General features: G+C 49.9%; 7 protein-coding genes across 7 annotated transcripts; 6 read left to right on the top strand and 1 right to left on the bottom strand.

Moving 5' to 3' along the window:
• Positions 1 to 4370: 4370 nt before the first annotated feature.
• On the top strand, positions 4371 to 6972 carry FPRO_11845 (uncharacterized protein; the record flags this gene model as incomplete). The annotated part of the gene is made up of 2 exons (XM_031221365.1): positions 4371 to 4887; positions 5582 to 6972. The coding sequence occupies 2 exons, from the start codon at positions 4371 to 4373 to the stop codon at positions 6970 to 6972; spliced, it is 1908 nt and encodes a 635-aa protein (XP_031086931.1).
• A 1434-nt stretch (positions 6973 to 8406) lies between these two features.
• On the top strand, positions 8407 to 10060 carry FPRO_11844 (uncharacterized protein; the record flags this gene model as incomplete). The annotated part of the gene is made up of 5 exons (XM_031221364.1): positions 8407 to 8562; positions 8617 to 8878; positions 8930 to 9121; positions 9169 to 9569; positions 9638 to 10060. The coding sequence occupies 5 exons, from the start codon at positions 8407 to 8409 to the stop codon at positions 10058 to 10060; spliced, it is 1434 nt and encodes a 477-aa protein (XP_031086930.1).
• A 450-nt stretch (positions 10061 to 10510) lies between these two features.
• On the top strand, positions 10511 to 11413 carry FPRO_11843 (uncharacterized protein; the record flags this gene model as incomplete). Its single annotated transcript, XM_031221363.1, has 1 exon — positions 10511 to 11413. The coding sequence occupies one exon, from the start codon at positions 10511 to 10513 to the stop codon at positions 11411 to 11413; it is 903 nt and encodes a 300-aa protein (XP_031086929.1).
• Positions 11414 to 11916: 503 nt separating this feature from the next.
• FPRO_11842 (uncharacterized protein) lies at positions 11917 to 15612 on the bottom strand (the record flags this gene model as incomplete). Its single annotated transcript, XM_031221362.1, has 3 exons — positions 11917 to 14913; positions 14961 to 15385; positions 15447 to 15612. 3 exons carry the CDS (start codon positions 15610 to 15612, stop codon positions 11917 to 11919), a joined length of 3588 nt encoding a protein of 1195 aa, XP_031086928.1.
• Positions 15613 to 16158: 546 nt separating this feature from the next.
• On the top strand, positions 16159 to 18431 carry FPRO_11841 (uncharacterized protein; the record flags this gene model as incomplete). Its single annotated transcript, XM_031221361.1, has 3 exons — positions 16159 to 16270; positions 16326 to 16493; positions 16543 to 18431. The coding sequence occupies 3 exons, from the start codon at positions 16159 to 16161 to the stop codon at positions 18429 to 18431; spliced, it is 2169 nt and encodes a 722-aa protein (XP_031086927.1).
• A 1667-nt stretch (positions 18432 to 20098) lies between these two features.
• Positions 20099 to 21005, top strand: FPRO_11840 (uncharacterized protein; the record flags this gene model as incomplete). The annotated part of the gene is made up of 3 exons (XM_031221360.1): positions 20099 to 20312; positions 20366 to 20903; positions 20963 to 21005. 3 exons carry the CDS (start codon positions 20099 to 20101, stop codon positions 21003 to 21005), a joined length of 795 nt encoding a protein of 264 aa, XP_031086926.1.
• Positions 21006 to 22418: 1413 nt separating this feature from the next.
• FPRO_11839 (uncharacterized protein) lies at positions 22419 to 25202 on the top strand (the record flags this gene model as incomplete). The annotated part of the gene is made up of 2 exons (XM_031221358.1): positions 22419 to 24962; positions 25026 to 25202. 2 exons carry the CDS (start codon positions 22419 to 22421, stop codon positions 25200 to 25202), a joined length of 2721 nt encoding a protein of 906 aa, XP_031086925.1.
• Positions 25203 to 25521: the final 319 nt, after the last annotated feature.

The raw sequence follows: 25521 nt of genomic DNA, 5'->3' as shown, positions 1-25521 counted from the left end.
TAAGGCTATTTGAGACAAGGTCTGCTAAGCCCTACGAATGAATGATGGATGCCCGCCTCAAGACTTGTAAGCTCGCTCAAGGTACACATCATATCGGATGCATCTGGCACCCAAGACACAGCCATCATCGCAACACCTTTTTCGTACCTATCCTGATCAATAAAGACAATAAGATATGTACAAGTAGTGGAACGCCAGGTTACCTGACTAGCAACCGCTTTGCACTAGTAAATTAACGAATGTGTTGGAGGTAGTCTTGTAAGCCGGACCAGACATTATTACGTGGCGGTTCCGGAGATGCAGGTCTAATTAACGTGATGCTGATTGTTTTCTTCGTGGATACCTCACTCTCCAAGACTCCACCTAGAACAATTGATCGAATTGGAAGTTTGTCTGCTAGTGAATTAGATTCCGCCATGCTTTCCTACTTTTGATCGTGTCCAGTTGAGTTGCATGTAAACAGTCCGATGCCTGTCTCCTGTCTCATTGCGCGCCATGTTGAGCCGACGCCATGTGGACATGACATCCAGAGCTAACGTGGTGCTAGGCGTTTGTTTTGTTCCGCGAGGCTTCTGAAGTTCATCTTAGTCTGGTCTATGCTATGTATGTGCGATGGTTAGATGGGGATTGCCTCAGACCGGCTAGGCCAAGTGTGAAACACTTGATTGTATCATTCTGTCATAACTAATGGAGATCTGTGAGCGCAGGGACATTGACAGGCATGCTCGAATGAGTAACTCTTGACAGCAGTGATCTTCCGGGTCAGCAAGGACTTGAAGACACGAGTGACCAGTTTGGGAATAGCCAAGCAAGATATGCTTGAATTCAATGCTTTGACCACCCTGGGCCTGGCTGATTGACTGACTGACTGAGTGAATGATGCTGGTACTACGCCTTCCCCGGAAGATGCAACGCAACGTGCGAGTCGATGGAGCCAGTGACAAGGGCGCAGCGACCACGTCGGGAAACGTTTTGAGGGTGCCCTGAGGGAGAGACAGGGGGATACCTCCAGCACACGTTCGAGGGTCCCAGATTTGGGAAGACGGGCGAGGCCGGACTGCGCCCCCAGGCCTCGGGGCCGATTGAGACATCAAGCAACCGATGAGTATGATTGGTCTCAGCAGCTGTTCGATTGATCGATTCATAGCACAATTCTGTGAGAGGCACAGCCCTCTGTTCATAGGGCAGGGCAGGGCAGCACTATTTGATGCATCGTTGGGTTACATCTGGGTTAGTTGTGCATTGGTTTATTGATAAAAATATCTGCCATTTCTTTGCACCAGCGCCGTTCGGGCAAAGCCTCTTTTTCGAACCACTACGCTTTAGCAGACGGTTTCAATGTCTCGCGGCCCCAGATATTTGCAGACGCGGGCGGGTAGTGTTGCTGGACTTACCCTGAAGATGCTTAGAATGCTGCATGTGTAAGTTCATTGAGGCAACGGAGGAATGCTGCGCATGTGATGTGATGTGCTGTAAAGTCCACTGGTAGCTTCAAAGAGCTTGGAGCTTGGAGCTTACTTTGCCTTACCGAAAGTATAACCAATCGCCTTCCGGTTGGTCAATTGCCAACATGCTGTGGTGCTTGATTTGATACAGTAACAATAAGGAAAAAAAGCAAGCATTAAGCTTCCTCTAAGCAATATCACCAGCTTTGGGATGTTCTGCGAAGAGGCATAATCGTAAGTGAAAAGACTCCAAAATAATTTTACCCAGCATCCTGGAACCTTACCCTCACCTACGGGCTGGTCCATGTCAGATCAGACTCATCGAGGATCAGCAGGATATCATTGGCCGCGATGTAATGAAGGGAGGAGGGAGGGAGGGAGGGCGAGGATGATGATTAGGATATGATGAAGAAGAGGGGCTCGACGCAGTAGGTACAGCAAAGTCGCGACAAACGTTGGTGGTAAGGTACAGTACTGTAGGTTTGGAAGGTAGGCTTGAGGCGGATCACCGCGCGAACCATGGACGGGAAGATTGACGATGGTTGCCGCACGGGGTCTAAGTTCATAGGTAAACTCTGCCTTGCCTGCTCTGCTGCATCTGCATCTGCATCTGCATCTAGCATTGAGTTTAGACTTCCGCAACTCTCATTCAATAGCTTCATTTTTAGATATCAAACTACCGTCACAATTGGCCGACCACGAATAGCAACGTCCAGCCCGTATCAACATGCTATACTCTGAGGGGAAGCGGTACAGTGAGGTACGGTACTGGCTACTAAGATACCTACTTACATCACATCTACAGAGGGTTGTGACGCGGGACAGCCTTGGGAGACCCCTGAAGCTGGGAAAGGCGACGATGGACCCATAAACTGCGGTTGGTTGGCGAAGTGTCCTTGAGACTGGAGGTGTGAGGTGTGTTACCTTAGTACCCAGGGTCGCTAGTACTGTACGTACCGGAAGCTACATCGTCCAAGTATCGGGACTTGAACCAGAGCCCCCCTGTCCGAGAGATTCCTCTGTCAACCCTTGGAATCGCCCCGTCACACTGCCAAATGTCAACCCTGTCCATCTAGGAGGCCTTCTTCTTTGTACCGCTACCCACGCAAGTTTCTTTCATTGACGTCTTGGTAGATCAATTTGTTTCTCACGCACACGCCTCGGTCAGGTCTTTGGTCCACCCCATGTTTCCATACATACCAAAGCGTTACTCTGCTCTGTAACCTCCGCCTTTTCGACATCAAGAACAGACAAAGCCGCAACTCTAGGTAATTGCTGAGGGCGGTGATACATGGCGGACCATTTTCTTCAAGGAGAGAGTCTTCTCCGTATCTCGCAATGGGAAAAGGCGGGAGGTGATACGCCTCAATCATTGTGTCTGCTCCCCCTCAATGATAATGATCCTCCCGAAATTCAGGGCCCCCAGGACATGGATGCAACATATCTTTGAATATCAAAGCCTGGAATTGTCCACACAGTTCGGGACTGCATTGTACAGTACATACATACATACATACATACATACATACATACATACAATACATACATATATACATAAATCTACCGTACTTTACGGCAGGCCCATTTCAATTGAGTAACTGAATGAATGAATGAATCAATGTGCCGTCTCTCTCCTCTCTCCCTGGTCCTTACACTCTGAGGCAGGCTGGCGCTATTTGGCGCTGCATGGCGTTGCATGGCGCTGGGCCGCTGGCGTGCCTCCGTCTCAGTTTCTGTGACTGCCATTTTATGGAGTTGGACTTGTTTTTTCCTTCTTCACTACCTTACCTTTTGTTTTAGACCTCCCCACGGCTGTGCTTGCTTGCTTGCTTGGTGTGATGTGATGTGCTGTGCTGTCCGTCCTGCACACACACCCTCCTCGTCTTTTTTAGGCCTGGTCAACTGGGCTTGGGCTTGGGCTGGCTGGCTGGTGATGGGGTGGTGGGCTCACCCTCCCCCCCTGGTTCCCTCCCCTGGACTGGCTTCAATTGCTGGGCCCTAGAGGCTTGAGGTTAGAGAAGAGCTAGGCCCTACCAATGTACCGGCCGATGTATCGTACATGGCTTCCACCTCTGGGACACTCTCTACCCCAGCAGCCTCCTCTCAAGTTGTCTGTCAACTGGAGAGAGCCGATCCATCGCGGACGGGGCCCGAATGCAGGTGCAGTGGTGCCTTGACTATATCTACGTTGGCAGCCCCCAACCCTCTCGCTGGGTCTTGCAAGAGCTTGCTACTCGGTAACGACAACCACAACCTCAACAAAGGGTCAATCTATCACGACAGTGTTTCTTTTAAAGACCATTGTCTGTCCTTTCCAAGACGAAAAGACCAGTACAACAACTGGTCTCTGAATACTTCGACCTATAGTGCCCCTCCCACCATCCACCAAGCACTAACATCACCCTCAGCTTCATCTTCACCACGAACACTTTGAGACAACTCCTCTCAAACACATTTTGGTGAACTGAGCATTCTTAGTTGGACCCTAGCAACACTCCTCCTTCTCGAAACACAGAAAAGTTCATCAACGACACACAAGTTCCAGGAAACCGACCAGAAGAAGATTGTTTTCCGTGTCTAAACCCACATCCACCAGAAACATCTCAGACCCTCGAGACTTTCTTGACTCACCTCAAGCCTCACTCCGTTTCTGGAATGCGAAGTGCAGGTAAGCTTCTCCGGGTTACGTCCACTCATTCTTTGCCTCGACGTTGAGAAAAATCCCCGCTTCTGCCACTCTTCCCCCTTGACTTGACTTGGAGCTCTGAACCTGACATTGTGTGTTGCGATTATAGATAAAGGTGACTGCAACCCGAGCTTGAGTTATAACTACATCAAGACCGTCTTCACCTTGACCACCACTACTCCCATCTTCACCTTACCGACATTCAAGCCTCTGTCTTCCGCCCTTCTTCCACAGACATCATGACAGCCTTGACAGAACCATCATTCGCCATGTTCCCTCATCACTCCGACGCCGAGGACTTTGCCCGATATACGGACTCCAACGTCATATTCACTTCGGGACCCATGGACGTGAGCATCCCTGCTGATGCCTTTGGCTTCCAACAGCAGAGCGGCAGCCAAGATGCATTTTCTTCATCCATGGGATTTGTCGAGCCCTCATTGTACGCCGAGGCCCCCAACTACATGCTCAACAGCCGCGCATCACCCAGCATGTACACAGATGAATCTTCGGACATGAGACTCCCTTCGTCAAGTCTTTCCACAGCCTCGGCACCGTCGACAACGTCTTCGGCAATTGGATCTCCCCAATCAAACCATGGCCAAATGGGTGCAATGCCCGAGTGGGCTCCCCAAGGCCTCGGGCTCCAGCCTGCAATTGTGGGCAGTGACTACATCGGATCCGATTTTGCGTCGTTTCCTAGCTCCGGAATGGAAGAGCTCAGCTTTGATTTCCCGGCAGCAAAGGCTTTTGTTGGTAAGTTCAGAGCTATTTCTTACTCGCTTCGAGTTCGGCGATCCCTTTCCCCCTGCCTCGCAAGGGCATTGGCAGAGAGAGAGACCCAGTCTGAGGCCTCTTCCCCACCACCAGATGCTTAGTGCCTCTGAACCCCTGCTCGGTTCGTTGCTTTGAATATGACAAAACGATGTGTCGGATTGCGCTTGCGCTTGCGCCTGTCTCTACCAGGTCGTCGGCTCTCTTGGCTCATTGAGTTCAGCTTGAGCCGAGTTGAAGATGGCCGATCATCATCTTGTCCTTCTCTCTGCTTCGCCTTAGAGTTTATCCCTTGCAATCGCGTCCCACTTCCCATCACACGTTCATGTCTGTCCTTTTAAACAACGATTTAGCCCGTGGGCTCTTCCGTCGTCAACTGAGACATTACACACGACGTCAACCCAATCGGCGCTTGATGTCACCTCTCCGCTGTCAAACGATTGGCGATCCTGCTTGCTTTTCATCGGCAGTGGCCAGCTGGAAACCCATCTTGGGCCTAGCTCAGCTGACTTGACGTTGCAATCTCTATCATTCGCGTCCATCCCCAACTCCACCACTCTCCGTTCCGTTCCTGAGCAGCACTGAACTGCCTGTTCTGTACTGTACTGTACTGTTACCGTAGTAGATCGCTAACCAGGTTTCTCTATCATGACAGACCCATCTCTGATTCATCCAGAGCTTACTCGCCCTCCCATGGGGATCCCTCCCTATGACAATCACTTCCAGCAAACCGGTGCCAATCCTAATCACACATATCCCACTTCTCCTTCTGCCTCTTCCTCTTCGCCTCAACCTCACATGATGAGGACCAATAGCTCTTCACCCTTTCTCCAAACCACAACCTTTCAATCCACTTTTCCCAGCAGCCCCTACGGTGCACCAATGGATAACCACAGTCAAACTCAGAACCACAACCATATCCGTGCCCCAAGCGTCACCCATTTCGTTCCACCTACACCAGGCGAGTATAGCAGTGACGAGTCCAAGGAGAAGCAGAGATGCACCTATCCCGACTGCGGCAAGACCTTCAAGGACCTCAAGGCTCACATGCTCACTCACCAGACTGAGCGGCCTGAGAAGTGCCCCATTCAGACCTGCGAGTACCACACAAAGGGCTTTGCTCGAAAGTATGACAAGAACCGTCACACTCTCACACACTACAAAGGCACAATGGTCTGCGGCTTCTGCCCAGGCTCCGGCTCGGCCGCGGAGAAGTCCTTTAACCGTGCCGACGTCTTCAAGCGCCACTTGACTGCAGTCCATGGCGTTGAGCAGACTCCACCCAACAGCCGAAAGAAGTCTTCTGCAGGTGCCAACTCGAACAAGAAGCTGACTGGCTATGCTCCTGATGCCACTGGCAAGTGCAGCACTTGCTCACAGACCTTCTCCAATGCCCAGGACTTCTACGAGCACCTTGACGACTGTGTGCTGCGCATTGTCCAGCAAGAGGACCCTGCTGAGGCCATCAACGCCAAGCGCCTTGCTGAGGTTGAGAATGATAAGGATGTTCACCAGACCCTGGAGAAGAACAACCTCCCCACTACCACAGATACTGTCATGGCAAACCATGGTGATGAAGATGCCGACAGTGGGGATGACGATGATGACAGCTCTCCCCGAAGCAACTCCTCCCCTGCCACCAGAAAGAAGGGCAATCCGGCCAACGGTGTCCAGAAGTCTCGCGGTGTCACTCACTCCCGCGGTGGTGTCCCCTTGGGAACCAAGACTCGCAGCCGCAAGAACCGTCGCGACTACCCATCGTCGTGGGGCTTTGATAAGGGTCAGATGACCATGAAGAAGCGTGTCATGGCTGTCTTTGATGGTCCTCGTCGTCTTGCCAAGGACGACATGATGCTCTCCACCGACCATGAGGTCCGTCTGAAGCTATCTGATGGCAAGTCTTATGTCACCGACCTCGACGTCCAGACTCTCAAGCGAGCTGCTGGCTTCCACGGTGCTACTGAGGAAGAGAAGGGTCCTTGGATCTCCGACGACCCCACTGCTGAGCAGCTCAAGGAGATGCAGCAAATGCTCACCGCCAACACCACCACCACCACTACTCTATAACGACTCGGCATCATCGACCACACACACCTACGATCACCAACTACCACCTCTCTCTCAAAGTATACGAACAAAAACATGTTGAAAAAAAGCATAATGCGGCGTAAGCGGGACTGTATTAGAAAAAGGGAACATCTGAGTACTTCACGGACAATATTTATGACTGGGTTTAGGTTTGGATTTGGGAAACAGGACACATCCGCTTATGAAGAGGCATAGGATGAAAGTTTCGAGGCAAAGGAAAGGAACGGCAAGGGAACTGATTTGCGCCATGGAGTTGACATATCGATACCCATGTTTTTACTGTTGTTTTATCTGGGATTTGGACTGGTACCTCACCCATTGATGGCTTAATGACAATAATGGACTATCTTGACAGCAATACTCATTTGAGGACTCTGTCCTAATCTGCATATTGTTCAAGTACTGTTTGTTTCTGGTGATTGGTGTTTACTTTGAGTGTCTGCTGAAGTTACTGTACAAATATTTGGACTGGAATGGGCTTGCGTGTATGTTTTATGACATGGGAGTTCTTGATGCCATTATAGCTGAAACAAGGATGTATAATATGAGCACTAATATGATAATGCCACCTATTCATACCCCGATATGACATCTTACTAGACCTATGGTGATCCATAACTACCTGAGACAGTTGACAGGAAGAGTTCCGCTAGAACATATCATTTCTTTTTCTTACTGCCCCTCGTCAAGCACGAACGCCTTGCTTCATAGATTGCATCTTGCTCGGCATGGTAACTTGGCTTAGGGTGTAAAATAGCTTGATGCCTCAGATGAATCAGTAAGACGTGGGGGGGAAAAAACTCTTAATAAGGTGATCAAAACTTAGGTAGGATCAGCAAGCCCCAAAATTATCTAAGATTTCTATTGCAGACTATAATTAAGACGCATGACCTTTCATTGCATGCTTTGATAGGTAGAAACGAACACCCAAACACTATACGGAGCACGAAGATGCTAAAGAACCAGTGGGCCTGTTGAGATAATACGAGTACATCATTACGATACAGCCATGAACTTTATGCCGTCGCCCCCTCACGACGAAGCAATAAGATTTAGGAAACTGGCCAATCTTGAGCAACAAAGGGGCGCGTGAGAATGGATTCACTCAGAAATAGTACTTTCTACATTTCGCCCTGACAGGCTCAGCAGAGATATGAATGCTTGAGCTGGACACTCAAAATGAGAGAGATACTCTGATACGATAAAACCACTTGATCATAGAAACGCGAAATGCCATATGAGCATCGAGAAAGCTTAGAGAGGGGCAATGAGCATCCAGTGTCCTCAGAGTAGAGTTCTGGCGGGCCGAATACGTGAGGGGAGACAGATATTGAAAGGATATATACTGTCAACTATCATTCTGATCTTGGCAACCTTCCATTCTTCTTATTTTCTTCTGGATAAAAGAGCAACATGGGCATCGTGCACGCCAACAACCGAGAGCCTGGGACTTTTGATCCAGCGCCAATTCTTTCACAAGAAGGTCTGAATCAAGACAACGCTCGCCCAACCGTAGCTCACGACGAGGTCTTTGGCGATATCACAGAAGATGGACCCAACTACCGAGATGTCAGAGCTTTCCACAGGTTTCATGCATGCAGTCTCGAATACTAACGCCAACAGGTTGGCTGGCTAGGCACTTCTGCACTCATGATGAAGACCCAAATCGGGCTGGGTATCCTCTCGATCCCATCGGCGTTCCACACTCTGGGTCTCGTCCCCGGCCTCATTTGTCTGCTCGTCATTGGAGGCATCACCACTTGGTCTGACTACATTATTGGGACATTCAAGCTTAACCACCGTGAGGTATACGGTATTGACGATGCAGGCGGTATCTTGTTTGGACGTTTCGGACAAGAGTTCCTTGGGATCAGCTTTTCTTTGTGTAGGTGATAACGCCCCGAGTTGAGCTCACTGCTGACCATGACTGTACAAGTTACCATTTTTGCTTCTGCATCGGGAATATTGGGCATCTCTATCAGTTTCAATGCTTTGTCGACGCATGGGACATGCACAGCTACTTTTGTCACAGTGGCCGCAATAATCGTCTTTCTATGTGCTAGCATCCGCACCCTGGGTCGCATAAGTTGGCTTGCATGGGTGGGAGTAATCTCTCTCCTGGCAGGCGGTACGTTGAATACCACTCAAAGTTGTCATTCATACTGACGGAATTAGTCTATGTCGTTACCATCGCCGTCAGCATCCAAGACCGGCCCTCAGCAGCTCCAAAGATAAATCTCCAACACGAATGGAAGTCCGACTACCAGCTATATGGAAAGCCGAGCTTCACAGAAGCAATGTCGGCTCTCTCGACGATGGTCTTTGCCTATGCTGGCACACCCCTGTTTTTCCCCATTACTGCAGAGATGCGCGACCCTCGCCATTATACCAAAGCGATGCTGCTCTGCCAGTCCGTTGCGACAGCGACATATATCATTGTGGGAGTTACCATCTACTACTACTGTGGCTCCTATGTTGCCTCGCCTGCTCTGGGTTCGGCTGGCAAGACTATTAAGCAAGTTGCTTACGGCCTTGCTTTGCCAGGTCTGATTGTTGGTGCAACCATCAATGCTCATGTAAGTACTTGATATGATGAAAATTTCAGCCTTGAAACAAAATGAGTACTGATACAAAATCTCTATAGGTCACAGGAAAATACGTCTTCGTTCGAGTCCTTCGAGGCTCAAGACATCTCACAGCCAACACCCTCACTCACTGGGCTACGTGGCTAGGCCTGACCTTTTCTGCGGCCTTGCTAGCCTACATAATAGCGAGTGCGATTCCTGTCTTTGGAAGTCTCGTGTCTCTTGTTGGAGCTCTCCTAGGTACACTGCAAACATTTCAGCCATATGGTTGCTTCTGGTTATACGACAACTGGAGCGCAGGCAAGCAGGAGAAATCCCTAAAGTGGGTTCTTATGGTTGTATGGAGTAGTTTTGTTATTCTTTCTGGAACATTCCTGATGGTCGCTGGAACATATGGATCTGTTATTGGTGTCATCGACTCTTATAAGATGTCAGAGGGATCGGCTGCCTTTTCGTGTTCTGACAACTCCAACTCTGTGTAACTCCAACTTGGGGTAACGAAGGCGACTAAGTATGGTATGGAGGTAATGTGCACCGCAACGTTATGAGCAGTTTATATATCGTATTTGCCATTGCGCAATATGAGTCGTCTGGATGCTACGTATCCGTACATCTTATCCTACCTTAGTCTCTGAAAAAGCGGTGCGGACTTAAGCAAATTTTCTTATTGCCCTTGCCCCACGACCGTCCACGCCTGGCTACGTTAGCTTTACTCAACTCATCCTTATTCTGACAAATCTTTATCTGTACATTCCCGTAGCCATATTCTTATTTTTGTCTGTCTGAGCTGCTCAATATCTGCTGTACAATACGCCATATGGGAGTACTGTCAGAGTGATCTTATAAGCAAATCGAGTCAGATCATCGGAGCAGATTGGGCAAAAATCCTTCAAATTGATATTATATTCGAGGGGATCCAATTTAATAAGGCCATGTCTCTTACCTGGCGTATCTCAGTCAACGGGGAGGCTGATAGCCCTGAAGACTATCTCTCAACTGCCTTGGGCGTCATCTTCCCCGACGATATCACGAATCAACATGGCGATGCGGAACACAACCTCTCATATGCCTCACCCCATCTCCCCAAGCCCCTTGTTATCGACCTCGCCGACCCTGTAAAGGAGGATGACCGCAAGCTGTTCTCGCATTACCTCTGGAATGCTTCACTCCTGCTCGCAGAGTTTATCGAGGCCGACTCTCTCAGCATTCCTCTTGAGAACCCTCGTGAGGCACAGGATAGCATTTCATTCAACGTGAAGGGGTTGGAGACTCTTGAGCTCGGAGCTGGAACCGCGTTACCGAGTATCATGGGTGGCCTGCTAGGCGCAAAGCGTGTCGTTGTCACAGACTATCCAGCTGAGCCCGTCCTCAAAACCCTTCGCACCAACGTCGCTCGCAACATCCAACCCTCTCTATCACCCGCTGGTGCTGAGGCAACTCCCTCCTCTGCAGTCTCCGTCCAGGGCCATTCCTGGGGTGAGCTCGATGACACTTTCAGCACATCAGCTGCTCACTCGTTCGACCGTGTCATTGCCGCCGATTGTCTCTGGATGCCTTGGCAACACCAGAACCTTCACCGCTCCATCGCCCACTTTCTCAAGCAAACCCCTGAGGCTAGGTGTTGGGTTGTCGCTGGTTTCCATACTGGCCGAACAAAGATGAGCGGGTTTTATGATGCAGCGGCGCTTCAGAAGGTCGGACTCGAGGTTGATAGGATCTGGGAGAGAGATTGTAACGGCGAGGAGAGGCCATGGGATACTGAACGTGAGGACGATGTTACGGTGCGCAAGAGGTGGCTCGTCGTCGCTTCGCTGAAGTGGATTTCAACCTCATGAGACTAATATGAGACTTTGAGGAGCCTGGCAAATTCACTGAGCCAGAAGGAAAAGAAGAAGCTTTAAGCATCACGACCATCTCACGCTCGGACTCTAGGAAACACTTGAACTCATCGTGGCGGAGCAAGACACTTGTTCTAGTTGCGTCTTCTCTGTCTCATTGATTGGCTCACCTTGCTGAGAGGACTCGACTCCCGCCCGCAGAATGAGGCGGAGCAACGACTTCGTGAGGGACGGATACGGAATAAGATGGTAGCTCTCCGGCTGTAAAAACAAACAGGACAGTTGGATGATGACTGGTTAGAGGGGTGGACAAGTCATGCCAGGCGAGGAAAAGTAAAAACTGTACGAAGATACAAATGTATTAGATGCATATGATCACGATATCAAGAATAAACAGGCAATCCCTGAATTACGATGTATGTATTCTCCGCACATACGCTTGCTATGGACCCCCCCTCTTTATATAATGAAACAGCGAAGCTTACTCGGCTGGGGACATATTAGTTCGATGCTTCAATGCTCGGCCCTTTTTCATCAATCTTGGCAACGCGATCGTAGCTTACGCGCAAGTTTTGCGCTCCGCTCAGGGCACGGGTCAGCATCGCTTCGTGCCGCTCTCCCACAAGACGCTTAAGTGCCCCAACTAAGAAGCCTGCAATAATGTCGACAGACCAATCATCAGGGATAAGACTGAGTACGTCGTCAATCTCGAACCAGCCGCCAAACCGCTCCAGGAGCGCTCCAGTCTGCTCCACACGATCGCTGATGTTTTCAAGAGCGAGCAACTCATGGAGGACGACGTTAAACAGGCGACGTTGTTCCTCAAATGATGGCCGTTGGGAGGGAGCAGCACCTGTTGTGCTCGCACCGCCTCGAAGGCAATATGACACTGCGGTGTCATAGTCGCCCAGGTTGTGGACCAGAAGGCGGAGGGCATCGTCGTGTTTGCATTCTCGGCCAGCAAGTATGATGGTCTCGGGCACCAAAAGATCATCTGGCAGTCTCGAGATTCGATCTCTTATTGCTACTGCATCATAATCATTGGCTTCGCCTAAGAGTTGAAGTAGCCTCAGACGGCTGTGCCAGACCTCGTTGTCGTCCGGCGCGTTGTCCCGAAGGAAGTGACTGTATGCAGGCTTAGGAGGCTGTAAAGCGCGGTATGCCTCATATGTCGCTCTGACCAAAGTTCGGCTCTCCTCAGATGACTCCAGATCATGAACAACCACGTCAAGGTAGTACGCCATCAGGTCGTTGATATACGTGGTATGGCCTTTGCCAAAAACCAAATGTTCGAGATAATACTTAACTGCGTCAGGTGCCTCCTCTCGTAAGATTGCAACGGCTTGCGCTGGCTCAAATTTGGGTGCTCGTCCCTTGTCTTCAGTAAAAACTTGGACACCAAGCTTTGGATTGCGATTTGCAAGCCACACACCATATTCTTGGACAAGGGCCTGGCTGCCGATCTTGGTCAGATACTCACGAACTCGCTGTTCTCCTTCGCGGAGCTCCTGTCCTACGTCCTGCTGGCCTTCGATAATCCGCCTCCAAGTGGCCAGAACATCTCCTGAAAGTTTCCGGCTCTGGTACAGGCGACTTAACACGAAGAGTCGATGGTATGTTTCGAGTAAATCTACTGCGCGGTCAAAGCAGTCAACGCCCTTATCCACAATCTCGTATAGCTCAGATCTCACGACGCCTCCCTTGCCCAACCCCTTAGGTGAGTGTTGGTCAATCTCGAGAAGCACGAGCAGCAGCGCCGCATCAACTGTGTGAAACACCTCTCTCTCGTCGGCCACACTGCCGAAACCTTTCTTCTTGCGCCATGTTCCAAGAAATCTTCGAAGAAAGTGCATCGTCCTCGGCTCCAGTGTCCCAATACTGTCCTTAGATGTCATCTGAAACTCCCTGCTTCTGAGGTAAGCATCGGCGGTTCTTCTGACGCCGCCATATATCCAGATCCCACGTGAGCCTTCTATTATCTCGTTTCGAACGCTGGGAATCAGGGAAAGGACCACTCTGGGGTCAAGACCACTGTCAATCAGCACTTCTTCAAGAGCTTTGACGTCTTTTTCTGTGAACTGCTTATCTTCAGGAGACTTCAGCAAGTTTGTCAAAAGCAAGATGCCAGCTTTCTGCCGTATATATCCATAAGTCATAAATTCCAACTCGCTTTGCGGTTCTCGACCCCTGATAGAGTTGATAGTGGTGAATATTGCCTGTCTGTCAAGCTCGGCAGGGCTGAAAACATCTCCCACACAAGCTGCTTCCAAGGCGGCATCAAGTTGTATAAGTAAAGGATTGCGAATAGCCCACCAGATGCGGCTTCCACTCCAGACTGCCAATCTTGCCTGAGCCTTGGCAAGTTGTCGAGCAAATTCCTCCCCCTCTGCATTGCGATTTGCCTCCCACTCTTCTGGCAATGATTCTTCGTCTTGCGAGTCAATGTTTCTGTCAAAAAGTTCCTTCTCTTTCGAGAGGTGTTCTATTGACAGCGCTGTTCTCGCGTCTGGTGTCTTGGCTGAAGATGAAGGATCAGGGGTGCCAGGCGATATTGAAACAGAGAAAGGAGTGTATCGCCTTTGCGACAACTTCTGAACAATCTCATCGAATCGCGTTTCTTCGCTGCCAGCAAGCGAACGAATGCCGTAGACTCCATCAGCCTCTCTAGCTGTCAACCAGAATTTCTGTGGGTTTGGGTCTGAGCCCGCGTCAAATCTTTGGATCTCTAGTCCATATTCCAAGCTGTCCTTTTCTCTCGTCATCGAGGCCAGAACATACCCATCTTCTTCCTGCATTGAAGATGGCTGTGATGAGTTAACTTCTAAAGGCGGGCTATCTACGACAACTTCCTTGGGGTATCTGGTAAACTCAAGAGTAGGCCTCGTAGGATCGCCATCCAGATTCACAAACATGCCGATTCCCGGCTCCAGGGGGTCAGTTCCAGTAACAATCAGGAATTCGTCAGGAGTCGGAGAAGTGATGTGAGGCTTTAGAAAGACGGATCCAGGCCTTGGTCGAGGGTCAGTAGACTGAGAAGGTGTGCCTGATGGTGAAGGGGCAGCTGGGAGAGGTTTATCGAGCGAAGGAGGATTTGGTGTTGAAGCTCTCTCCATCGATGGCCTGGGGCTTATAGACGGCTGCGGCGAGGTGTTGCGGCCAAAGAAATCCTCACCCTCGTTGCCACGGTGATCCTGTCGACGGATACTATCCAATATTGAGCCCCCCAAGCTCGTGCTCCGACTGTGGCTTGGGGCTTCGCTAGACGTGCGATTTCCGGTAGAAGAGGAGCTTCGGAGCAGCCCACTTGTTGTATCCGCTCCAATACTTTGAGCATGTCCAATTTCACTGGGCGAGGTTGTTTCTTCCAAGGATGAAATGCTCATCAAGGGGATCTTGAGCTGTTGTTCCACATCGATAAGCGCATACGACTTAGAGTCTGCCACACAAGCGATTGAGTCCCTACGGACTGACAGGGTGCTTCCAGAGAAGTCGATCTTCTATATCGCGTGAGCAGTGGGCAGTCATTACATGTGCTGACACGTACCTTGAAAGCGCGCGCGTCCTCGCCGACACGCACGACCTGGATCTTTCGCATAAGAGAGAGGAGTATAGTGACACCTCCGCTCCTCTCTGCACTTCCATCGTCGAGCAAGGGCTCATTCAAATCAATGCCGCCTATCCAACTGCAGTTCTTGACTAGAGTTGTTCCAAAAACAGGGCTAAGTTCGGGAAGGGAATAGAAAGTGACGGTCCAATTGCAAAGGATACATGCTTTGCCGACACGAGGGAGTAGGAGGATTTGCTGAACACCGGGTCGCGAGCTCGGAGTGCCTGGAGTTTCGACATATTGAGGACATAGTCGAGATGCGAGGATATAAACGGGTTGCCCGGATGGATCGTTCGGGTCTGGTGGAATTTGTACGAAGTGAAGCAGTTCGGAGGCAGATGTGCCAACGTACAGATTCGCATCTACATGCGCAAAGGTCAACCATGAGCGCAAGGCCTTCAAATCAATGCCGAAACTACTTACCTAGATAGTCTACACAGTTGATCTTGATATCATCTTTGGAGCCGTCTGCAGATAGTGGCACCTCATCTAATAAAGTCCTGAGAACATAAGGGCCAACCTCGCGACTGGTACTGGTTAGCCCTGGGCTTGTGATTGAAGGCCCATCGCCTGAGCCATCTGATGTCATAGCGGCGTTGTTATCAACAGCACCATTTGAGCGAATAGCGCATGTCGTGTAGTGCCTCTGGAAATTCGAAAATGTTGTATCCAGGCACCCGAGGCTGGCTGGTGTGTGTTGACATCAGTCGAGTGGATCTACGTACCTGAAGCTCTAGAAGCTGACGGGACCTTGAGTGGAGAGACGCCGGGGCTTACATAGTATGTGTATACCTATTTAGTGGCTGTGTTCACTGACCTGCAAGGCTGCGGGGATCAATCTATGGAACTGCCCCTGTAACCTTAGCGTTATCAGCCTGACAGCTCTCGTGGCCAATAAGCTTGTATGACACGCGCAAGCTGGCCCCAAGTTATCAAGGAGGGAGAAGAAAGGCATTCCTTCCTATTCATCAGCACAACCTCATGGCCTCCATTTAATCACGACAGCAACGAGCTCCTACGACCATTGAACGACAGGATCAACTGTAAAAACACTCGCTTTAACACATCCGCGGCGTTCAAGGCTGCCATATCCACTCCTTTGAGCCGCCCCTGATCACCAACTCAATACAACGCCATGACTGACGCAGCCGTCGAAGCTGCGCTGGCGAGCACAACCGAAGCCCCTGCGCCTGCGCCCACCTTTGAAGGGGAGAACAAATTTCAGCATGCGATATCAGCATGGAGAAGTATGGTTTCCGTGGAACACCAGCGGTGGCAGGTACTAACAGATTGCCCGGGTAGCCATCGATCTCACAACCCTTGTCTCGAATCTCGACAATACAGCTTCAGACATTGTTGCATACCAGCGGGACTCAACTGTTCAACGCAAAGAACTCGCCCAAAAAACGAAAGAATTCCGCAAGCTCGATGATGCGGCCAAGCTTACAGAAATCAAGGGACTATTGAAATGTACCAACAAGATCCTATACTATACTGATTCAGACTAACATCATTACAGCCTATCAGACCTTTATCGACCTCCTTACAAACCACTCCAAGTCTGTGAACTCGGCATTTCTTCAAACATATGCATCTTTCTCTGATGCCCCAGACCCATACCCACTTCTTGAAGCCTCAGTCGATTCTATGCTCTTGTCCGAAGACACCTTACCAAAGATTACCGAAGAAAATCAGCACCTCCAAGAGAATGTCTCCAAACTTTCAAGTCAACTGGAAGAGACTGACTCAAAGCTCCAGAATGAGCGAAAGGTTCGAAGAGAGTTGGAGGAGAATTTAGAGAGACGTGTCAAGGAAGTTGAGACGTCGTGGAACGCTGTGCTAGAGGAGAAGACAGATAACTGGGAGGCTAAAGAGAAGGCATTGGAAGATAAGCTGGAGAAGCAAGATCGCCTTCTGACTGAGATGCGCGCAAGTTACGAGGTCAACCAGCGCTTGGGCAAGAATGGCGATGACCAGGAAGCTCATCGCAACAATGTCTCGAGCGCTGAGCTTGAGATGCTCCACGCAGATCTGGATCGCACAAGCTCTCGCCTGGCTGAGGTTGAGGCACGAAACGAACAAATGCGACTGGAGTTGGCACAAGCCAAGTCATCAGCCCAACAGCAACCTGAGACAAGCCTCGAGGACGATCCTGGATATATGCGTGTGAGGTCAGAGAACCAGTCTATGATCCGCAAGCTGGACGCCGCGCGTGTGGAGAAGGAGGGTCTTAAACGAGCATTGGATGGCAAGTTGCGATCTATTGAAAGAGAAGTGAACACTCTCAGGGAGGAGAGGGACACACTGAAGAGCAAGGTTCAAAAATGGAGTGACTACGAGGATATCAAGCAGGAGCTTGAGGTTCTCAAGAGTATTGAGTTCTCCACAGGTGACGATGACGAAGTAAGAGAGCATCTTGAGGCAAAGGATGCGGAGGGCAATTCTCTTGAGAAGCTTCTTTTGGCGAGAAACAAGAAGTTGGGCGATGAGTTGACAGTGCTACGTGTTTCGCATAACGATTTACAAAGTCGCCTGGAGGATCTTCAAGAGGAGCTCTCAAAAACCAACGCCGAATTGGAGCGAGCGCAGAAGCTCAACCAGAAACTGGAGAGTGATTTGGAGACAATCCAGGAGGAGGGTGCTAACGCATTCCCATCTGGTGCATCTGTAGCTGGAACATATGTCACCCGGGCAATGGGCCGCAAGAGTGGCAGAATCTCGCCAACGTCGTCAATCATTAGTGGAATGGATCCTCGCATGGGAGGAGGCGAGCCTGGCGAACGAGTCTATGGAGGAGGCTCGGGCATGTTGCCCATGGTCACGGCCCAGCGAGACCGTTATAAGAAGAAGAATGCAGAACTTGAGGAAGAACTGTCAGATACGCACCGAACGGTCTCGCAGCTGCGTCAGGAAGTCGCAGCGCTTCAGAAGGACAACCTGAATCTCTACGAGAAGACAAGATATGTTTCAACATATAACCGAGGAGGCGGTGCGGCGACATCGTCGGCGTACGGGGCGAATCCAAACCCATCGACAGTGTCGATTGGCGAAACGGGGAATCCTGGCATCGCCATGGACCGATACCGCCAGGCATACGAGTCCAATATTTCTCCGTTTGCGGCTTTCCGTGGGCGAGAGTCTGCTCGAGCTTACAAACGGATGAGTCTACCAGAACGCGCAGTCTACTCATTGACACGCACAGTACTTGCTTCGCGAACCAGCCGAAACTTGTTTGCTGCATACTGCGTAGCACTCCATTTGCTGGTGTTTGTAACTTTGTATTGGCTCAGTTCGTCAGATGTCCAGCGGGTGACCCATCTTGAGTCCGCCGCGGCAGCGGCAGCTGGAGTTGCTGGGGGCTCGCTTGGCAGTCCAATGGACGGAGCGCCTAAAGATCCTGCCAAGTGAAGGGCGATGCGCCGTCTTGTTTTGTAAGTGTTTTGCTCAAAAGCCGGAAGGGAATGTGTCGACAAATCTCCGCGGGAGATGGAACTGTATCAATATCAGGATAGAACTGCGTTAAGACCGGGTCGGCAGTGGAGTCATTGGATATCTGAGATCTCGTGCTATGTACTGTACATATTAGGGAAGCAAGCGATATCCATGCCAAGACGGATGGTATTATTGGGTTGGGTGGTGAGAACCTTGAATTAGGTAGACCATAACATGATCCACCTAAGCAACCTCCTCAAGAGAAATTTAAGTAAACATGTGACAAACTTGTTCTAGGCAGCCTCTGAGGTCCGCTAAAACATGCAAGTCATGATGTCGATAGAAGCTTGGCTATATTCCGTCTTGATGTGCGCAAATAACCCGTCCCAATAAGAGGGGTCGCGGGGCCAGTTTCTATTTTCTGCAGCCGCTGGCCGCTTATCGCGGCCCGTAGACATGCATGATCCGCGGTCCAATCAGAGGCTCGCAGGCTGGCGGCAAGCTACACAAGACCCTGTATGTAATTTACTCTGGTCAAGGGACTTTGTTTCTCGTTTCTTTGGGGTTTTTTTTTTCTTCCTTTTTTGGATGTTTTGATGCTAGGATGAGGTTGGTTCGTCAGTGGCGCCGAGAGATCTTGGGATCTATTAGGGGGATCCTGGGTTGGCTTGGAGATAGAGAGGGTAACATTGAGAGGCTGGAGTGTGACTTGAACTCCAGAGTTTTCGTATGCAGTAATGCGGTCATACAGAAAAGAGAACGCAGTACAGCGGCTCTCATCATCACTGACTGGGTACTAATGTATGACAGACATCTACAGACCACCATACGTTGGATGTAAACAGGCGGTCTATCCAGAGAACAGGGTCAGATACCTATACCTATGTCTGTATATTATTTCAATGACAGACTCAACTGCACGAACCCAGATCGCAGATGACAAAGTGCATAAAAAGCGGAATTGTCATTGTCGTGGCATTCCTCGTGCTCATGCCCATTTCTAAACGCCCATGCATACATATGCCGACCGCCCGAGCCAGGCGCTTAAACTAATCCCTCCCACCAATCACAACCCCAGCGACTCTCTTCAACAATCAAATGATTGGCTCTCGTTGCTCAATCTTGTTCCCGGATCACATATGAGCCAGACGTGCATATACATCTCAGACATTGGAAAAAGGCTGGTGTTTATTTTTGTATCCAGATCTTGGCAGATAATCCAATCATGGCCATTTGCTCAGGCCTGCCGCCCGTACGCTTAGGCGCGTGTAACAGGGTCTTGGCTGGAGGGGAAGGCTGGTATATTAAGAGATGGGTTCGTCGCTTGACGGTGTTGAGAAAGAAAGAGGCAGGAAAAGAATCTCTCTGCATTTGTCTGTCTGTATACACTCAAAGACGCTGAGCGTTCTTTTTTCCTTTTTCTCTCTTATTTCCTTTATCTGTTATTTCCTTATTTCCTAGGGTCAACAAGTTTTCTCTCTCAAATCTCGTTACGGTCGATTATCTATAAACATTTCTGTTGTTTCTTGGGTTCTGTTTCTCTTAACGGCATACGTCTTGACGACTCGAAACGATACCGACACGCTTATACCCTCGTCATCATACACAAACACACACAAACCCCCTCTATACACAGCTTCAAGATGCAATTATCGACATTTGTCGCTTCTGTCCTCGCGGTGACTGCCTCTGCAGCACCAACCTATCCTACTATTACTGTCACCGATGCTGGATCCGCCATTGACGCATTAGGGTCATTATCTGGTTACTTTAATTTGGTCGCGGATAAGGTCAAGGCCGTCAAGTCATATGGAATGGCTCCTGTCTGTGATCTCTCACAAGCTAAAATGCCTCTTGGTATGTCACCAATGTTCAGTGCTTGTTCTCTTTTGGCTAACCAGTGATTTCAGATGGCCAACTACCTTCCCCAGCCAAGGGCCTGAAGCTGGTTCATGTCGCTATCGGCCGTGGTACGCAAAACTACACATGCGATACCAGCAAGCCTTCATCAGCTCCCGTTGCTACTGGTGCTGTGGCCACTCTCTTCAACGGCAGCTGCGTCGCCGCGATGTACCCAGATCTGATCGAACGCATCCCTGGAATGGCCGTTCACTTCCGTCTGTCAGATGCCAACAAGCTTGGCCCAGCATCCCTCGCTGAGTCTGGTCACCATTATTTCACCGCCGATGGTACGCCCTTCTTCGACCTCCGCACTCCCAACCAGGACATTGGTGAGGCTCCATGTGCAAAGAATAGCAGCGCTCCTGCTCCATCTCTCTCTGCCAAGGGACAGCTTGGTGAGAATGCTGTACCATGGCTTAGACTCACCACCATTGAGGGTGCTACCCACAAGATGAAGGAAGTCTACCGAACTACAACTGCCGGTGGCAGTGCCCCTGCAACCTGCCAGGGTATGGATGCCGAATTCGAGGTTCAATATGCCACATTGTAAGTGCTTCCTTACAAGATTGAGTAAATATAGAGCACGATGACTAACATTTTATCAGATATTGGTTTTGGGCTGGCGATATTGAAGAAGACGATGCGTAAAGTGAAAGAAAGGAAGCAATGTATTTTCACGGATTGGTATTATTTTGAGTTTTGATGGTTTCTTCTTTTATACACGTAGATAGTATTGCTTTGGACATGTAATATCCGGGATGTTAGCGATGTGGAGGTCAATAATTCAACTTGTGACTTGAGCTTCGATTCCTTTTAGTGAACCCGTCGCGAGTTTTACCGGAGCAGAAGACTCTCAATCATGTAAAATCATATCGTTTTAACGACGTGATGCACTTCGTAAGCATTTGATCACTCTAATGTTGCAACGCAGCTTAATGATTCCCGTATTCCGATGGATCTCCCCATGGGGATGCCCACAGGGCTAATCCCTGAACTCAAGTTGGATCGAAGCTGCAGGAAAAAGGAATATTAGCGTAGCTTTTCTTTATAGTAATGATGATTTCCATCATCTGACAGTTCCGAGAGAGAGTTAAAAATACGCCTCTCCGTTCTAAGCGAGCAACGGTTAACTGTAATGGAGAAGAACAGACTTTGCGCTGTTCGAAGCTTGCTATAAGCTCTAGGCACGATGAAACTAAGTCTTAGAGACAACAAATATATTAACGGCCGTAACCTAGTAGAGTTTACCAGACACGTTCACTATAACTCAATGCTATACAGTATCCGTACAAAGATTTGCAGCCGTCTCACTTCTAATTTACACCCGTCGTGATGAACTATACCTTATATTTGTGGCACGGAACATGGCCGATGTGGTACTCAGGCACTCTCCAGAAGTGGACCCCCGCTACCCTGGACTGCCCATGTCTCTCCCCACAACCTACGGTTAGGTTAGTACTTAGTAGGTAGGTTTAGTAGGTAGTTAACGTCTAGTTAAACATAAACATGCCATCCCCATCTTCAACTCATTAATTTGCTCCCCTCGGAGCCGCAATCGCACAATTAACCCCGGCATAGATCGACAGCTATCCTACCAACTACCGGGAGACGAGGGCCTGTCCCCTCGATTTCACTTTCCCCCAGACCTTTACGTTTGCCACCAGGCATTGGCTGCACCGATCCGATCCAACCCGCTCGTTTACCTGAGTCTTGACTGCAGCCGACCGAGCACTACATCGCAGATTCATTCATTTACTTATTCATACTGGTTACGACAAGAGAGACACACCCCCGGCGGCTATTCGTCTTCAACATTCTTCCTTGTCGCACGACATCGAATGATCATTATTCTTTTTCTTCTTCATATTAAACGCCTTCGTCCTCCTTTCTCTCTTAAGTCCCCGCTGCTCCAACGCCCCGCCATCAGAGTACCTTGACGACATCTTCGCCCTCCGTCCGACCGAAAGCAAATCGCCTCCACCGTTAATTCTCGCAGTCACTCTATTCTGAAAGCGCTCGCTACGAAACCCGAGACCTGCAGTCCTTCGACCCATCGCGATAATGGATCCCAACTGGATTGACGCTATCGACCCGGCATTGAGCCAGAGAAGACCAAGCACTGCTCCTCCGTCTTGTGACGAAGAAATGCCCGCTCTCCTTGAACTGTCAGATTCCCATGAACGAAGTCAAGCGATGTCCGCCGTTACATGGCCCACGAACGAAATTCCGGTTGAGATTTTCGAGATCATTATTTCGTACCTCACCCGCCTCGAGGTCAGATGTTTGCGACTTGTCTGTAAAGAATTTGAGAACAAGGCTTCTGCACAGTACTTTCGAAATGTTGTCGTGCCCTTTAAGTCGGAGCTTTACAGCAAGTTGGATCGTGATGAAAACGGAGCCTTTAAGCGCACATCGTCCGCCCTTCTCTCAAATGGGATGCGCATCTTCCAGTCTTTTGGTCCCCATATCCGGCGCTTTGCGCTGTCTTTGGAGCTTGATGAGGACACGCTCTCATACCCTCCAGTGAAGCCTTCGCAAGAAGCTGTCCCCTCTTTCTGGGGCATATACCGCTGGCCACATGGCACTTACCACCGATATACTGATCTTGAAGGTCTCGAACAAACGGCCGACGAAACCGAGGCCATGAAGGAAGCGCTGAAGTGCTTGGTCAAAGTCACAAATCTTGGACTCTGTTGCGATGCTGGCCTTGGGTTTCTGTCAGGGCCTGATCACATCGCACGAGGTGCAACCACTCTCCATCCCGTGTTTGCAACGCAGAATTGGCGTCACACAGGTTCTGAGTCACAAGCTCGGAAGCAACCAATCGTCACCATGTCCGACCTGAATGAAATGGTCAAGGATTTCAGAAAGCCTGTGTTTGAGAACCCCATTAGTTTCAAGCGAACAGTTTTGCAAAAGATGGCCTCAGATGCTGGGTACTCAGGTGCCCAGATCAACGAAGCTGTGCTCATGCTGTTGGAGACTGAGGGCACTAACATCAACGCGATTGACTTTGATGAGAGAGCAACCATAATCACTGAGATGGAAGCTAGACGAGTAATGGCACAAAACACACATCGTGCTGAATTTGAACCAGCCACCGCAGAGGCGGTCAACCATCCGCTGATTCCCGCCAGTCTCACAAGAGCACAGAAAGAAATGCTCCTCGAGCTTGAGTGGGCGCATCGCGCCATGATCCAGTCCTATGTCATTGGCCTTATCGACAATGCCCGAGACAACTGCTTCAAAAATCTTACCACCATCACGATTGCCAAGATACCCAGTAGCCATGTGTATATCCTTTGTCGGCATGAGCTATGGCAAAATCTATCATCTCTCACCAATGTTTCGCTAGGTGTTATTGCCGACTGGCGACGCGTTTCCAAGTCTGCCCCGGGCTGTGTAGAGGATGACACAGTTTCTCCTGTCGAGGCTGTTGGTAAGGTTTATCAACTGCTTAACAATTACATTGGCGCTCAGCCACACATCGAAAGTCTTCACTTTGAATGGATCTGTGGTGGAGAGTTTGCTCCTGGGACATATCAACGGAACCACCACATCCTCCCAGCACCGTTCTTTGAACAACCTCAACTCATGACTCGCATTGATAGCCCTAAGACCAATACGGACGATCTCTTGTCATTGCCGTTTATTAAGCATTTGTCACTCAAGAACTGCTGGGCCTCACCGCATGTCCTTTTGCAAACAATACGCAATATGGCTTTGTCCACACTCGAGAAGCTTGGTCTGGAATCTGTATCACTTTCCGGCCCACCGACTCTCACCCCCCAAGCTCCGCTCCAGCAAGCTGGCGCAGCAAACAATGCTCATCTGCTGAACATGATCGGGATGCACCCTGCACCTCCTGGTGTGCTGGTACCTCCGCCTACTAATATAGCGAACGGGGTTGTTGCACCATTCCCATTTAATGCGACGGCTCAGCAGCTTGCAGGAGTATTTGGAGCGGCATTCATGCCACCGCCACCACCCAACAATCAGGCCCCTCCGCCGCCCCCTCCACCTGCACCTATGGATATCTTACAGCAACCAGATGTATTATCTTGGGCAGGCATCATAGAGCATTTCTCCCCAAGCATCAAGATCAGAGACATTTTGAGTGCCAGAGACGAGCTGAGTTTGAATATCTCGAGCCAACCAGCCTCGGACCAGCCAGATCCCCTAGCGCAACACATACCTGCGCCGCAACGCCTACGCTCAGATGAGAAGAAGTATACTCTGAAGTGCGTCTCCTTCAAGTCCTGTGGGTATGTTACAGTCGATTCACCGGCTTTAAATACTCGGAGTATCTTGCCGCATGGCGCTCAGGGCCTTGGGGCCAACGGAAATCCGCACATTCAAGATCTATCGCCTCTGATGCAGAAGTGCCGGGACAAGCTTCTCTGCCGGATCGTTCCTTGCTTAAGGAACCAGGAGCTACTGCAGCTTACAACTGCTTTTGGGATGGACATGGGATGGGCCAATGTATATGACGAGCGTACAATTTACGACGCCAGAGCTGATGGTGTTGAGCAACCCGGAAAAGGTCGATTTTCGGGTACGGTTGATGCCGCCAGCATTGCAGGGGCACGAGATGGTGAGGCCATGGTGAGCCTAGACTTCTAGATCAGGCTCTACGGTGTGCATGCTCAATTCCCCGTTCTCATACAGGTCGCTGTCCCGTCACCCGCTGTGGGTAATCCTGTCAATCAACAACCAGTTGGCTTACCGCTCGGTAGCCAAGACAATGGTCAGACCCCTCTGCCAGGGCTGGATGATCAGGACGACGTACATTCCCCACTGTTGCTAATGGATGACGATTCACCATGGACAGATGGTGAGAACTAAACGGTTGGGCGTAGCATTGATGTAATAGAAAGGATGGCATAGGCGTTTGGTAATTGCTTTCGAAAATTGGTATGGAAACAGGCAATCGGGCCTCACAGAATTGGACGGGATGGCTAATGTCGTAATGATCGCTGAATGAAAATCGAGCCAGGGGACTTTGCTCCCATCGTATTCGCTATGTTACCAGTTGGACTCAGTTAGGTTAGCTCAATCAATAGCTGCTAGCAAGCTCTGTATAAATATTGATATCGAAAACCACGGAGTGTGATACATGGTCAGTATCGCTAAATCCAACCTGATGTAATGCCTCACTCGTGAC

Source organism: Fusarium proliferatum (assembly GCF_900067095.1).
Source record: "Fusarium proliferatum ET1 genome assembly, contig: FPRO_scaffold010, whole genome shotgun sequence".
In the NCBI taxonomy this organism is placed as follows: domain Eukaryota; kingdom Fungi; phylum Ascomycota; class Sordariomycetes; order Hypocreales; family Nectriaceae; genus Fusarium; species Fusarium proliferatum.
The sequence above is the reverse complement of the archived record's forward strand: the minus strand, read 5'-3'. Positions and strand labels throughout refer to the sequence as shown.